The sequence below is a fragment of the Podarcis vaucheri genome, assembly GCF_965113315.1.
Source record: "Podarcis vaucheri genome assembly, chromosome: 12".
Classification (NCBI taxonomy): domain Eukaryota; kingdom Metazoa; phylum Chordata; class Lepidosauria; order Squamata; family Lacertidae; genus Podarcis; species Podarcis vaucheri.
In genome coordinates this window covers 33,226,853-33,239,498 of record NC_138750.1, presented here as the reverse complement: position 1 = coordinate 33,239,498, position 12,646 = coordinate 33,226,853, and the positions used below count along the sequence as shown (strand labels likewise).

The 12,646-nt window shown below is 42.8% G+C and overlaps 1 protein-coding gene across 1 annotated transcript in view; it reads left to right on the top strand.

Annotated features, from left to right (window-relative positions):
• SCIN (scinderin) overlaps positions 1 to 12,646 on the top strand; it is a 49,232-nt gene that overhangs the window by 34,087 nt on the left and 2,499 nt on the right. The window contains exons 11-15 of the mRNA XM_082193923.1: positions 453 to 623; positions 1,578 to 1,755; positions 2,176 to 2,297; positions 7,073 to 7,150; positions 9,772 to 9,832. Coding sequence (XP_082050049.1) covers positions 453 to 623; positions 1,578 to 1,755; positions 2,176 to 2,297; positions 7,073 to 7,150; positions 9,772 to 9,832 — 610 coding nt within the window. The remainder of the gene's footprint in view (positions 1 to 452; positions 624 to 1,577; positions 1,756 to 2,175; positions 2,298 to 7,072; positions 7,151 to 9,771; positions 9,833 to 12,646) is intronic.

Sequence of the window (12,646 nt, the reverse complement as noted above, 5' to 3'; positions counted from 1 at the left end):
AGTTGTAAGAAAGAGCTCTTCTCGCTTCCTTCTTTAACGGCAGCCTTCTTGATAATCAGCCTGGTTGGTGCTTTCTCATTCCCAGATGGCTTTATGCTCCTTGCCTTTCTCCCAGCTCCAGGCAGGTACACAAACAGGGCGCTGCTTCCTGCTGCATTTAAATGCAAATCTCAAATCTGAACCAAACACACATGCACACACCAGAATGTTATATGAGGAATATTTAGATTGCAATGGCATGCTGCATTTCTGCTTCCGTGAGAGGCAGGTTTAGAAAGCCACGGCTGCACACACACACTGCAGTCACGTAAGCTTGAATTATTCAAGAGAAACGTGCCACTCTTCATTCTTGCCAACTTCCAGCGAAGCATCTGTTGGCCAGGGCAGGCCAGGGCAGCAGGCAGCCTCGTAAAAATCTGTTTCTGTGCTGTTCCCTTCAAACGTCGCTGCAGATCAGAGTCAGCCAAGGAAAGGAGCCCCTGCACTTGTTGAGTTTGTTCAAAGACAAACCACTCATTGTTTACAAGGATGGGACATCCAAGAAAGGCGGACAGAAGCCTGCTGCTCCAACACGCTTGTTCCAAATCCGCAGGAACCTAGCATCCATCACCAGGATTGTCGAGGTAAGAAATAGGCGTTCGGAAACCTGTTCTCCGTGTAGCAAGATGAAACGGACACCAAATTCCAGAGTCGGGGACAAACTAGATGTGATGGTAGCAGACACGTGTGTCTGCATGCAGATATGCCCCAGTCAGGTAGAAAGGTGTGATAAGACCCTAGCAAGCTGTTTTCTATTGAGAGAGGTTCATATAGCTCACTGCTGAATACACTGATTCCGTATGTATGCAATCAAAGCAGCTCTCCCCTCTTGATTTTCATAGCATGGGGAATCTCCAGATTTGGGGAAGAGATAGGGTAAAGTAGCAGTCGTCGTAGGAGAATGCCATATGAGGGGGGAAATAAAACGGGCGCGAGGGGTTCACAGTCCACATGAAACCAAGGGATGGATGGGCCAAAGCAGCACCTCTCCAGGGCTTCAGAAAAGAGACATCCTTGACCCTCTGGAGCAGATTCAGGGAGTCCTGTTGTGCTACTGGGCATCCTTGCAATGTCTTCTATTTGTGCAACTCTTCAGCTGAATGGCCCTGTATACTGATTTCAGGTCCCACATATGAATGTTTGCTGACTAGGCTGTATCATTGCCGCGCTGAAACTGGATTATATTGAAGCTCGTATGCATTTTTCAGTGTTATCCAGATCCAACTTTTATGAGTCAATTGAAAGTCCTGCCAAAAGCACTTTCCTAAAAAGTTGTTGTTGTTGTTGATGATGATGATTTTGCTGGGTGGGAATGGAGATGTGTGTACAGCAAAACCTTCCTTTCACTGCTAGTTTATTTTTAACATTATAATTAGGACTCTCTCTTTGTGTTGGCCTTTTAAGAGCTTGCATCTTGAGTGGCACCTGTGAAGTCAGAGGGATTGTTCTGGGCTTAAATTAATGTTGCAAACTGCAAAAATGGGAAAGAAGTAAAAAAGAAGAAGCAGGAGACTGATGCAATCTCACTCCTGTCTCAGGTTGATGCAGATGCCACTTCGTTGAATTCCAATGATGTTTTCGTTTTGAAACTGCCAAGTAATGCTGGGTATACCTGGATTGGGAAAGGAGCAAGCAGAGAAGAAGAGAAGGGGGCGCAGTATGTAGCTGGTGTCCTCAAGTGCCAAACCTCAAGGATTGAAGAAGGCCAGGAACCAGGTGAGCCCAACTCTACAATTCTAGCGTTCTATTATTTGATGCAGGAGATGTCCACAGCCCTTGACATTCGGGAAAACGGCTTCCTAATATTACTGGCCGTATTAGTGGTGTAACGTGGGTTGCCAGTGCCCAGGGCCATACAGAGGAGGAGGTGGGTGGGAGGGAAACGGACAGAACATGCACACACTTTTCAACTGCGTCCGCATCATCCAGGAGATCACAGCTGCAAATATAAGAAGAGTCGTTCCGTTGTCTGGAGAGTTCACTTCCTGGTTTCCATAGAGGAGCCCAGTGATGGAAGCACACAGCTGTATTTAGGCAGCACCCAGTGTTGAAATTTTACACCCCTAGCAGTCTTGTTTCCTCAACACTTGTTCACAGGGCATTTCACCAAGGAAGTGTTTTTGTTGTATCTTCCAGAGCCATTTTGGAGTGCCCTTGGTGGAAAGAAAGAATACCAGACATCTGCACAGTTACTGACTGAGTCCGAAGACCACCCTCCACGTCTTTATGGCTGTTCTAATAAGACCGGCAGGTTTATAGTAAGTATATGGCAGATAGTTTCTGTTCTGTCCCTTGATTACTATGGTCATTCCGTCTCTGGCTCTTAAATAAGATTACTCACATCCTTTGCAGGGCAAAGAAGAACATCATTTGCAGAGCATAGAGCAAGTTTATCGTAACATGGAGGTCTCAGATGTAGGCTGCCTTATAGTTGATCATATTTTGGAGGAATGCTGCCCCACCCACTGACAATCCTGCCATTCTGTCTTTTATTTTTCCCCTTTTCATTTCCTTCTGGCCAGTGTTTTTCTCCTTGTCCACTAAGCCACCTAGAAGTATATATATATTTATTTGTAATATACTGTGGCTCAAAAGCTTTGTCAAAGAGAGCCAAGAGCCAAAAAACCTCCAGGTATATAGCTGTACTATGTTTGGAGTTCGATACATTCCTTTTGCCTTGAGAAATGTAATAGGTGTGAAAACAGAAGGGTCCTTTAAGAATTCTGAGTATTCAAGCCCAGAATAAGCAAAGAAGATATTGATTAACTGAGTCAACACTGGTGGATAAAAATGTAGGTCACACAAAGGATCTTCATGAGGCATGGATTAAAACATTTTTTTCCAAGGAAAGCTTTGTTGAATCTCTCCCTTTCTCTCTTTCCATACATACAAACATACATATACACAGTGCTTTTTTCTGCGGGGACACAGGGGTACGCATACCCCTAAACATTTTGTGAATCTTTTTTTTTTAATGATATTTATTGAAAATTTAAAATTACAGAGAAGGGAAAAAAAGAAATTAAACAATACAAGTCAATAAAAAGAAAAAAGAGAGCAAAACACACAATACATCAAAGCCAAAAACAAAGGCAAACAAAAAACTAAAAACAAATCCAATATTCCCAAATCTTTATCTTTCATTATCTTGTTTCATCGACCTCCTCACACCTCCCTTTTTTGTATTCTAGTTATTAATTATCTCAGCAAATCCTTTCCATCTTTCACTATGTTCTGTCATTAAATTATCTTAATTTATTTTAACCTTATCTTGCCATAAAAAGCCCTAAGTCTTAAAACTTATTTGTACATAACTCCTTATAGCATTTCTACTAAAGCCAAATAGTTTCATTCCAACATTTTTTCTAACACTCATTAAATTTACAATATTTCTCTAAATGAATTTTTAAACTTTCTTCCAATCTTCATCCACCGTCTCTTCTTCCTGGTTTCGGGTTCTGTCAGTCCTTTCTATCCATTCCATTTAGTCCATCAACCTGGTGATCTTCTATCTGAGGCTCTTAACTCTTTTCCATGTCCCTTCTGCAGGTCTTCTTCATATTTATACCTGCACCTTACTTTGTCTTCTGCTGATCTTGTTCTTAGTTTCCTTCCTTTATCGCTGAGGAGTAGATCTCGGGGAGACTCCAACCTAACAATGTCGTTATCCCTTCTTGACAGGTCGGCCCATTCTCCATAGTCAGCACTAAAATCCAAAAGATATTTCAAGGCATGTTTCAAAGTTAAAGGCCCCCAAAACTCCAGACTCCCCCGGGCGCAAAACCAGATCCCAGAAGCCAGAACAGCCCTGCATAGGGGGATCTATCCAATTTCCCATCTCCAATCCAAACGAGACTCCATCTCTCCAGATCTGACTTTCTCCAGGTTCGGTCATCAAAAACAACAGCTTATGTTCCTGCGAAGCCTCGGCTCTCTCCACATGTATTTCTTGAGGTTTAACAGCAACCTCCTCCTTTGTCTTCTGCACAACTTGCCCTGTCAAAGCTGATTCCTGGGTCGATTCCTGAGTGGTTTCTATATAGGTATTCACTGTTTGTCCAAAATTATTGACTGCAACAGTAATCAAATCCATCTTCTCATGTAGCTGTCCCAATAAAGCGCTTGTCTTGCAAAGAGCAATCACTAAGGCTTCTTCTGGACACATTCTTGTTCAAGGTCAATGTCTGGTTCTCACGATCTTTAATCTCTACAGCTGGAGAATTCCCCAGATCGACTCCAACAACAGTTTTCAAAGCTCCCTCTAGGGGAAACAATTTCTGTTTGTATCCGTCCTTTTAAAAGCAGATCCAGCAACAAAATTACTTTTGTTTTTCAAATATTTTGTTCCTTTTAAATGCAAAAGGAAACATTGGATTCAATATGTTTCTCTTTTTTAACTATCTATCAGCAAACGTTTTATTCACAGTCAATGGACTTTCCCAAAACGTCTGTCTTCCTAGCAACCCGTTCCCAGGTTCAAGGCAGTGGAAATTTATCTTTCTTTACTCTCTCTCCTGCAGGCATGAACAATCTAAGATTTCCCGCCTCTTCTCCTGCTTCCAAGGGGGGTTTAGTAGTTTCAGCCGATGGAGATTTAGTTCTTTACAAAAGTCTTTCCAGACTTTAGCTTGCAATGTCTTTGCTTCAATCTATTTACAAAAGCGGAAGGCGGACTTCCTGTTTAGAGCCTTCCCGCTTCGGTGCCAAATTAAGATATTTCATAGTCCAATTTTCCGTTCTACTCACGGGTAGTTGTTTAAAATCCAATTGTCCACAGGAAAAAGTCAGCGCTCTCCGGCAACAGCAATGTGGCTTCACTCCGTGAAAAGAGCAGTCGATTCGAAGCACCGCACCGCTCACCCCACGTCGCTCTGGATCCCCGAAACCGGGTTTCCCCGCGAGTAGGGGAGGCGCAAAAGGTGCCTGCCGAATCCCACGTCCACAGGCTTCTCCCGCCTGTGGTTTTTGATGGGTCTCCACCTCGCCGTGGCGGTCCAGACCCTAATTTCCACGAAGCGGATTCCTCCCGATCAGAGGAAATCCGCCATTGCCGGAGGCGCTAACCCGGAAGTCCCAACATTTTGTGAATCTTTGTACTTTTGTCCATTTACTGTATTTCCCCTCCCCCCTGATTTGAACTATAAAATGGTGATTTTCTTGAGTCAAAATGAGAGTACCCCTAAACATTTTTTTAAGAAAGAAAGCACTGCATATACATACATATAATTTTTAAAAAACTAGACAAAACATTTTCCAGGACCACTTTTCATAATACAAACATTGATAATCAATAACATTAATTAAATAAAAAGAATACAGAGAGATTCTTATCTGCTCATTGCTTCACCTAAATATCTAATAAATCATGGCTCCTTGTGTCCATCAAGTGTATCTGGACTCTGAAGGAAAGAAGCAACTGACTTATAGGCTCTATATACTTGCATACTAAGCAGGTACTCCACTGAGATCTTCCAATTTTACTATATAATTAAGTCAAAACTAAACACAGGAAGCTTTAAGGAAGAACATATTAATGGAACAAAGCTTGGCTTTATTATGAAAACACATACTTTCTGCAGTGTAAGAGGGCTTACATTTTGTTTCAAAGTTGTATGAGAAGGACTGAAATATCCAGTTTAATTTTATCGTTTAGCAGCAGTCTAGTTGCTCTGTGTGCAAAGGGACAGGGAGATGAACTTTTTAGTAGTCACTGTCCTATTTTCTCTTATTTGGTAGCTTTATATTGTATCGAATGGTGGCGGCTTACTCATTAGTCAAGTAACGGGTGCAATGCAAATTCCCACACACATCTGTCCTAATTTTCTAAAACGCAATGTTCTGTACCAAAAAAGTGTTTCTCTTAAAAAATAATAATCTGCTAATTGGTTTAAAAAAATAAAGTCACCGGGTGTCTAGTTAATTTAACAGATTTACTGCATTTTATTCTTTATTTAAATCCTTTCTAAACCTGGTTCCTCAGTGCAAGCACAATATGTCCATTGCTTATTAAAAATAAATCATCAGCAGCCTCAAATTCACTGCCTGGGTAAGTTTCCAGACAGCTAAATAACAAGCGCTGCCATAGGTGTAATGCCACCTGGAACATCTCTGTCTTATGGTTAGTCCTAGATTCTGATTGGCCAAGAAGGATATGTTCCACATTATTCGGTTTGTGAAAATATGGGTGCCTCCTGACAGTCACTATTTTGTAGGAGGAATTCAAGCACATACCATAAATTTAGGCTTGTGCGATTAAAGTAGATTAAAGCATTTTGTTGCCTTTGTGCAACAGATCCATTTTTTTAAAGGAATGAAGACTTTCTGAGGTTTTGAACGTGATGGGGGAATGCACTGGAAAATGTGGGATGAACAAATTATTAATGGAAAGCCATATGAACACCCCACCAGCAAATTAGGATGAGTGCTCACTGCCGTATAACCACTGTATAATCAGAGTGAATGCTCAAGTAAAGACCAGATACAGTGGTACCTCGGGTTACAAATGCTTGCATACTCCGCTAACCCAGAAATAGTGCTTCAGGTTAAGAACTTTGCTTCAGGATGAGAACAGAAATCGTGCTCCGGCGGCATGGCAGCAGCAGGAGGCCCCATTAGCTAAAGTGGTGCTTCAGTTAAGAACAGTTTCAGGTTAAGAACGGACCTCCAGAACGAATTAAGTACTTAACCTGAGGTACCACTGTATAATCTTACTCTTGACACTTTGACCTCCCCTCTTGCTGCAGCTGGTCCTGAACGCCTGACTGCATTATCTTGACTGTGACTCAGTCTCTTAACTGTTCTCCTGGCTGTGATTTCTCCCTTTCAACCTCCCGCAGTCCAACCTATACTGTCCATTGCTTGCGATTTTGACCCCCAAACTTCACCAGATCTTAAATAGCTTCTGCCACTTCCAGCATAAGATGGACTCTACCTCAACATCCACTCATAAATCAGAGAACATTGTAGACTAGTTTGTGCTATTTTGTATACAGGAACGTATGTCACTAAGTGTTGTTGTTGTTTAAAAATATAGATTGAGGAGGTTCCTGGAGAATTCACTCAGGAGGACTTGGCTGAAGATGACGTCATGCTGCTAGATACTTGGGATCAGGTAAGGCACATGCTATGAACGGAGCTGTGTGGGACAAACGAGACATACAGTCTGGTTTACACCTATAGCAGCATTAAGTGAAAGGACATGTAAGAAGAAGAATGGACTGCACCACTTCAGGTTGCAGGTGGAGTAATCACCTCTTCAAATCCCGATCCCATTAAAGATACCTGCAAATAGAAAACGGGCACAGCAGGCTGGTTTGTAATGCTAGCTTTTTATGTGCTGGGAGCTGTGGCAACCCCTATTTCTAGTCTGAAATGGTATAGCCTATCCCAGGCTCATTCTGTAGCCCTGGTCTAACTCAGGGGTGGGCAACCTAAGGCCCATGGGCCGGATGCAGCCCAATTGCCTTCTCAATCTGGCCCGCAGATGGTGCGGGAATCAGCCTGTTTTTACATGAGTAGAATGTGTCCTTTTATTTAAAATGCATCTCTGGGTTATTTGTGGGGCATAGGAATCCGATTATTCCCCCCCAAAAAAAAATAGTCTGGCCCACCACAAGGTCTGAGGGACGGTGGACCGGCCCATGGATGAAAAAGGTTGCTGACCCCTGTTCTAACTGAATTGTTGTGTAAAGCAGTTCAAAGAATGATAAAAGAAAATCTTGGGATGTGCTGTGAAGGAAATGAATGGCACACAGAACTCCAAAGAAGTGAAGTTAAAGGAGGAGACATGGGGGGAGGGAGAGACCTCTATTTTAAAACAAGCAGTTGTAAAAGATGTTTATTTTAATGTATTTGAGAAATAACTATATTTGCCAGAAGAATGTCCTAGATGTTTGGCTTTCTTGGGGCCCATTTCAACATGACATTTGGCATCTCTGGCTTGGCTATTGAGCAATTCCCTTGAAAACATGTTTAAATGAGTCATTCACACCACTTTCTCAGAGATGACCTGGAGAACTTAGCAGACGCTCTGCCAAAAGTAAAAAGATGACTATTTATATATATGTATCTGAGAATCCACCCAAACCAGAAAACAAGTCAGTTGAACATAAGACATATTTTTAATTAAGGAACATGATATTCAGCACAAATGGTCTTCATATACAATTTTTTTTATAGTAACTGTCTTCCGTTTCATAACAGCTATGCCAACTCTCCTAAATATGTAATTTAATATCTCTCTCATCTCATTTCCTCCTCTCTGTCCCTCACAACCACACTCTCCAACTCTCATTTCTCAGCTGGCACACGCTAGCAGTCAGTCCCAACTCCCTTCCTGTCAATCATTCTTCCGCTAGTTCTTCTGTCACAGTTTATTTAGCTGCCCATCAATAAATATTCCCTGGGCAGCGTGCAAGCAAAATAATGCTAAAAATTGCAATATATCATAATTAAAACCAGCAAAAAAATGCTGGAAAGATAACAGAAAACTGCCATTACCCAGAGGAAGTATAAAACAGCTTGAATTCAAAACACAGTTAAAAGATCTGGGTGAATAAAAAGGTATTTGCCTGGTGTTCAAAAGACCATAGAGATGGTTCCAGACAAGCTTCTCTGGGAAAGGTATTCCCTAGCCAGGGTTCTAATAGCAACCCCCCCAAAAAAAAAACCTCTCACTTTCCTAGACACCCACCTCCCTTCACTTGGCAAGGTCACCCACAGTGCATGCAGCCTCTTAGGAGTATCTTAAGGGTTGGGGCATGAATATCCGAAGGAATTTTTCTGGGAAGAGGGACAAGTAAATACTCCAAAACAACCAACAAATATGCATCCATAACTGAAAGGTGGGAGCAGGCAAGCTCCTTGCTAAATAAATGAGAAGAGTGCCTGAACATTTTGTCATGTATCTCGTGCTCTACAAATACTAAAAACTTGCTCTTTAAAAATAAATAAAAGAAAACTGGGAATCTGGGGGTTGTGCTTCATCTGGGGGGAGGGAGCCAACAGTCTCTCCACCCCCCCCCCATGGTTTGGGGAAGCATATGCAGGAGGGGGCAATTTTCCAGGCTATTTCTTACATTTACATCCCACCTTTCCTCCAAGGAGCTCAATGTGCACAAAAGCAATGGACAAAACTGGGGGGATATAAAGGCCTTTGCCTTGCATCAAAATGACATCAAAGTAGGCACCAGGCAAGCCACACTGGGAAGCGCATGCCACAGTTGGAGTGTCACCACCAAGCAGGCCCTGTCCCATGAAGCCACCTGCCACATCTCTGATGATGTGGACACCGAAAGAAGAACCTTTGTTGTCCTAAGGGGTGCAAATGGCTTGAAGGAGAGGAGGACAGATTAATGTCGGACTTCTACAACCTTTTGCCATCTAGATGTTTTGTGCTGCAACTCCCATCATCCCTGATCACTGCCATGCTGGGTGTGCTGAGTCCAAAACATTTAGAGGGCACCAGATTGGGGAAGACTGGGAAAAGTTGATGGCCAACAGAGAAATGAGGTGGAAATAAGACTACATGCAGCCTGAAATTTTTTTTCAAGGCCATGGGACTGCAAACCCACAGAGGTGGGCAAATCATGGAGCTGAATTTTAAATAATGACTAGAAATCATCCCTGTCTTTGAATGCTGGTCATTAGTATTTTATGTACAGGTCAAACTGTGGCGAAACCTCCAATTTATACCACTTTGTTGAAGCAGTCTCTCTCTTCATCACATCCTAGATATTTCTCTGGATTGGTAAGGATGCAAATGAAACGGAACGCACCGAATCAGTTAAATCAGGTAAGCTATGATTAAAATTGATGCAGTCTTTTTTTAGATGAATGAAAGGGGATGTTTGAAGAGCTTCTCCAAAGTTATTTATACTAATCAGACAAGGTAGTCAGAGGTAACCCCAGTAGAGGTGGGCCTATTTGGGAGGATGGGGTATTGCCCCACCAACCCCTCAGTCAGCCCTCAGCTTGCCCCCTACTTTCTGCCAATCCAGATCCCAGACAGGCGCATTGATGGGGCTCTTGGGAGAGGCAAAAGCCATTTTCCCAGGGTGGCACTGGCTGTCAGTCTCCTCCTCACTCTGTGTTGCCCATGAAGAAATCCTCAGGCTCCCGCCTCCATGTTCTGTTGGCTTCCTGAAGTTCTGCCCTACCAGCCCCACTGGGTGCCAGCCACCACTGCTGACCCAGAATACTTTGGGCCTGTTCCCACATTACCTTTAGGGCATAGTGATAGCCTCTGTCCATGTAGGACATCTTCATTTGTGTATGAGTTATCACGCTGCTACTTTTCTTGTTGACCTGCCAGTGAAAAAACCAGGAGAATTGTAGGTTTAGCTGGTGTGTGTTTGTGATTGCCCTGCATTTGTGAACGTGCCTTATTCCCCCCCCCCAATGTATCATTTGATGGACCTCTTCACATGACCTCTGCATGATACTCACTTAAAACTGTATCCTTGTACAACAGAAAGGGCAACAATTTAAATCCGCAAAATTCATCAAAGCAGTTATGAAACAGAAATCCCCCCCAACTCTCCCTTTTATCTCTGTCTCATTTAAATAAGCATTATTCACTTTGATAAGGAATATTTGGGGACGCTGTGGTGAGAAAAGCCAAATTTGATCTCAACATCTCAGCTTACTAAGCTGAGATAAGAATTTCCATGCATGCATCCTCTTCGCAAAAGTGAACAGGCCAAAGTCTTCAATTAACTGTAGTTTTCCATTTCATTTGAACCAGGAAACTATGGTTATTGGCTTTATAACAAGCCAGGTTGCGAACCCATGGTTCAGAGTTGTCTTAATATCTTTGCTTGTTCCAAAGACATTAATCACAATTAACCATGTTTGGACAAAACTGGGAAACTATAGTTTACTGAACAGTTTCTGGTTTGTTTTTTTGTTTCTTCCACAAAAAGGAAGAGCAAAGAAGCTGCACACACATCCAGAAACCTCAATTTGTATCTCGGCTTATTAAGATCCATGTCCTATGTGCGTTTGATTGCCCAAAGGAGCCCAATGGGTGCCCTAGATGGTCTATGTTGAGGGAGGGGATCATTAAGACAATGCAATGTGTATCTCACATGAGACAGACTGTAGCCCCCAATAGTCCTTGCAGTATAAAAGCTCACACATTCCCCATTTGTTTTAATAATAGGCATTTTGCTGATTATTAAAATGCCTGCAGGACTCAGATCTTTTGTATGGACAGGATCTGCTTTGCATTTTTAAAATGTGTACCTATTAAATTTCCAGATGGCTCTGTAGCAAAGCTCTTAGTGGTTTACAAACAAGATTACAATAAGACAAACAATGAAATCAAAGCTAACAACACAAACCCAAATAACATTATCCAGCTCAAAATGAAATCAATAAACTCATTCATTTGGAAAAGTTGCGGAAGTTTATTTGAAAGATAAGAGAACGCTGATGTGGGAGTTGAAGAGCAGGAGGCCTTCACAGATGCTTCTGCATTTTGAAAAATGTCTGAATGAACCCTAAAATTCAAGGGATGGAGTGATCCTTCAGCATCTAATCAATGGAGCTTGCAACAGAGTTTTAGATAGTACTATAAGTCAATTTGGGATGCGGGTGGCGCTGTGGGTTAAACCACAGAGCCTAGGACTTGCCAATCAGAAGGTCGGCGGTTTGAATCTCCGAGACGGGGTGAGCTCCCAATGCCCGGTCCCTGCTCCTGCCAATCTAGCAGTTCGAAAGCGTGTCAAAGTGCAAGTAGATCAATAGGTACCACTCCAGCAGGAAGGTAAATGGCGTTTCCGTGCGCTGCTCTGGTTCGCCAGAAGCGGCTTAGTCATGCTGGCCACATGACCCGGAAGCTGTACGCTGGCTCCCTCGGCCAATAAAGTGAGATTAGCGCCGCAACCCCAGAGTCGCCCACGGCTGGACCTAATGGTCAGGGGTCCCTTTACCTTATAAGTCAATTGCAGTACAATTCTATGCATGTTTACTTGGAAGTAAGTCCCAATTAATTTAATTGGATTTCTTCCCGGTAACTATGCATAGGATTGTGGTGTCAGAAACAGAATAATGGCCAAGATTTACAGTGCGGACTGGCTTACATATCCATATGAGAAGATTCAGTGATCCCAGTTTGGTCTAGAACTGTGGTTCCCAGCATGGGGGCACGCTCCCCACAGGGGGGCAATTTGATTTTTAAGGGGGGAATTCGAGAATGAGTTATTAGGCTTCCTCCACGTGAATAGGAGTTCACTTTTTGAATAATAAGAATTATATGTCACGGGAGGGGGCATCAGGATTTTAGAGATGCTTAGGTGGGGCATGGCCCAAAAAAGGTTGGGAACCACTGGTCTAGAACCTAGAAGTGAAGGAAGCAGTGCCAGGAAAATGGCTACCCTGGCATAGACTTACCACTTGCACTGATTTTTCAATTCCTCTGGTCTATCACACAGGCTACAGATCAGGGCAGGGGCAGGCTAGGTGTGGTTTTCAGTGACTGTGCACTGAACCAACATATTGGAGCCAGGGTAGGATGTGAGGGGCAGGAAAAACTATATGGACATATCTTTCCACCGAGGGCAAGGCCACTCCACACACACATGTGAAAAGAGGTGCACAGAGAACA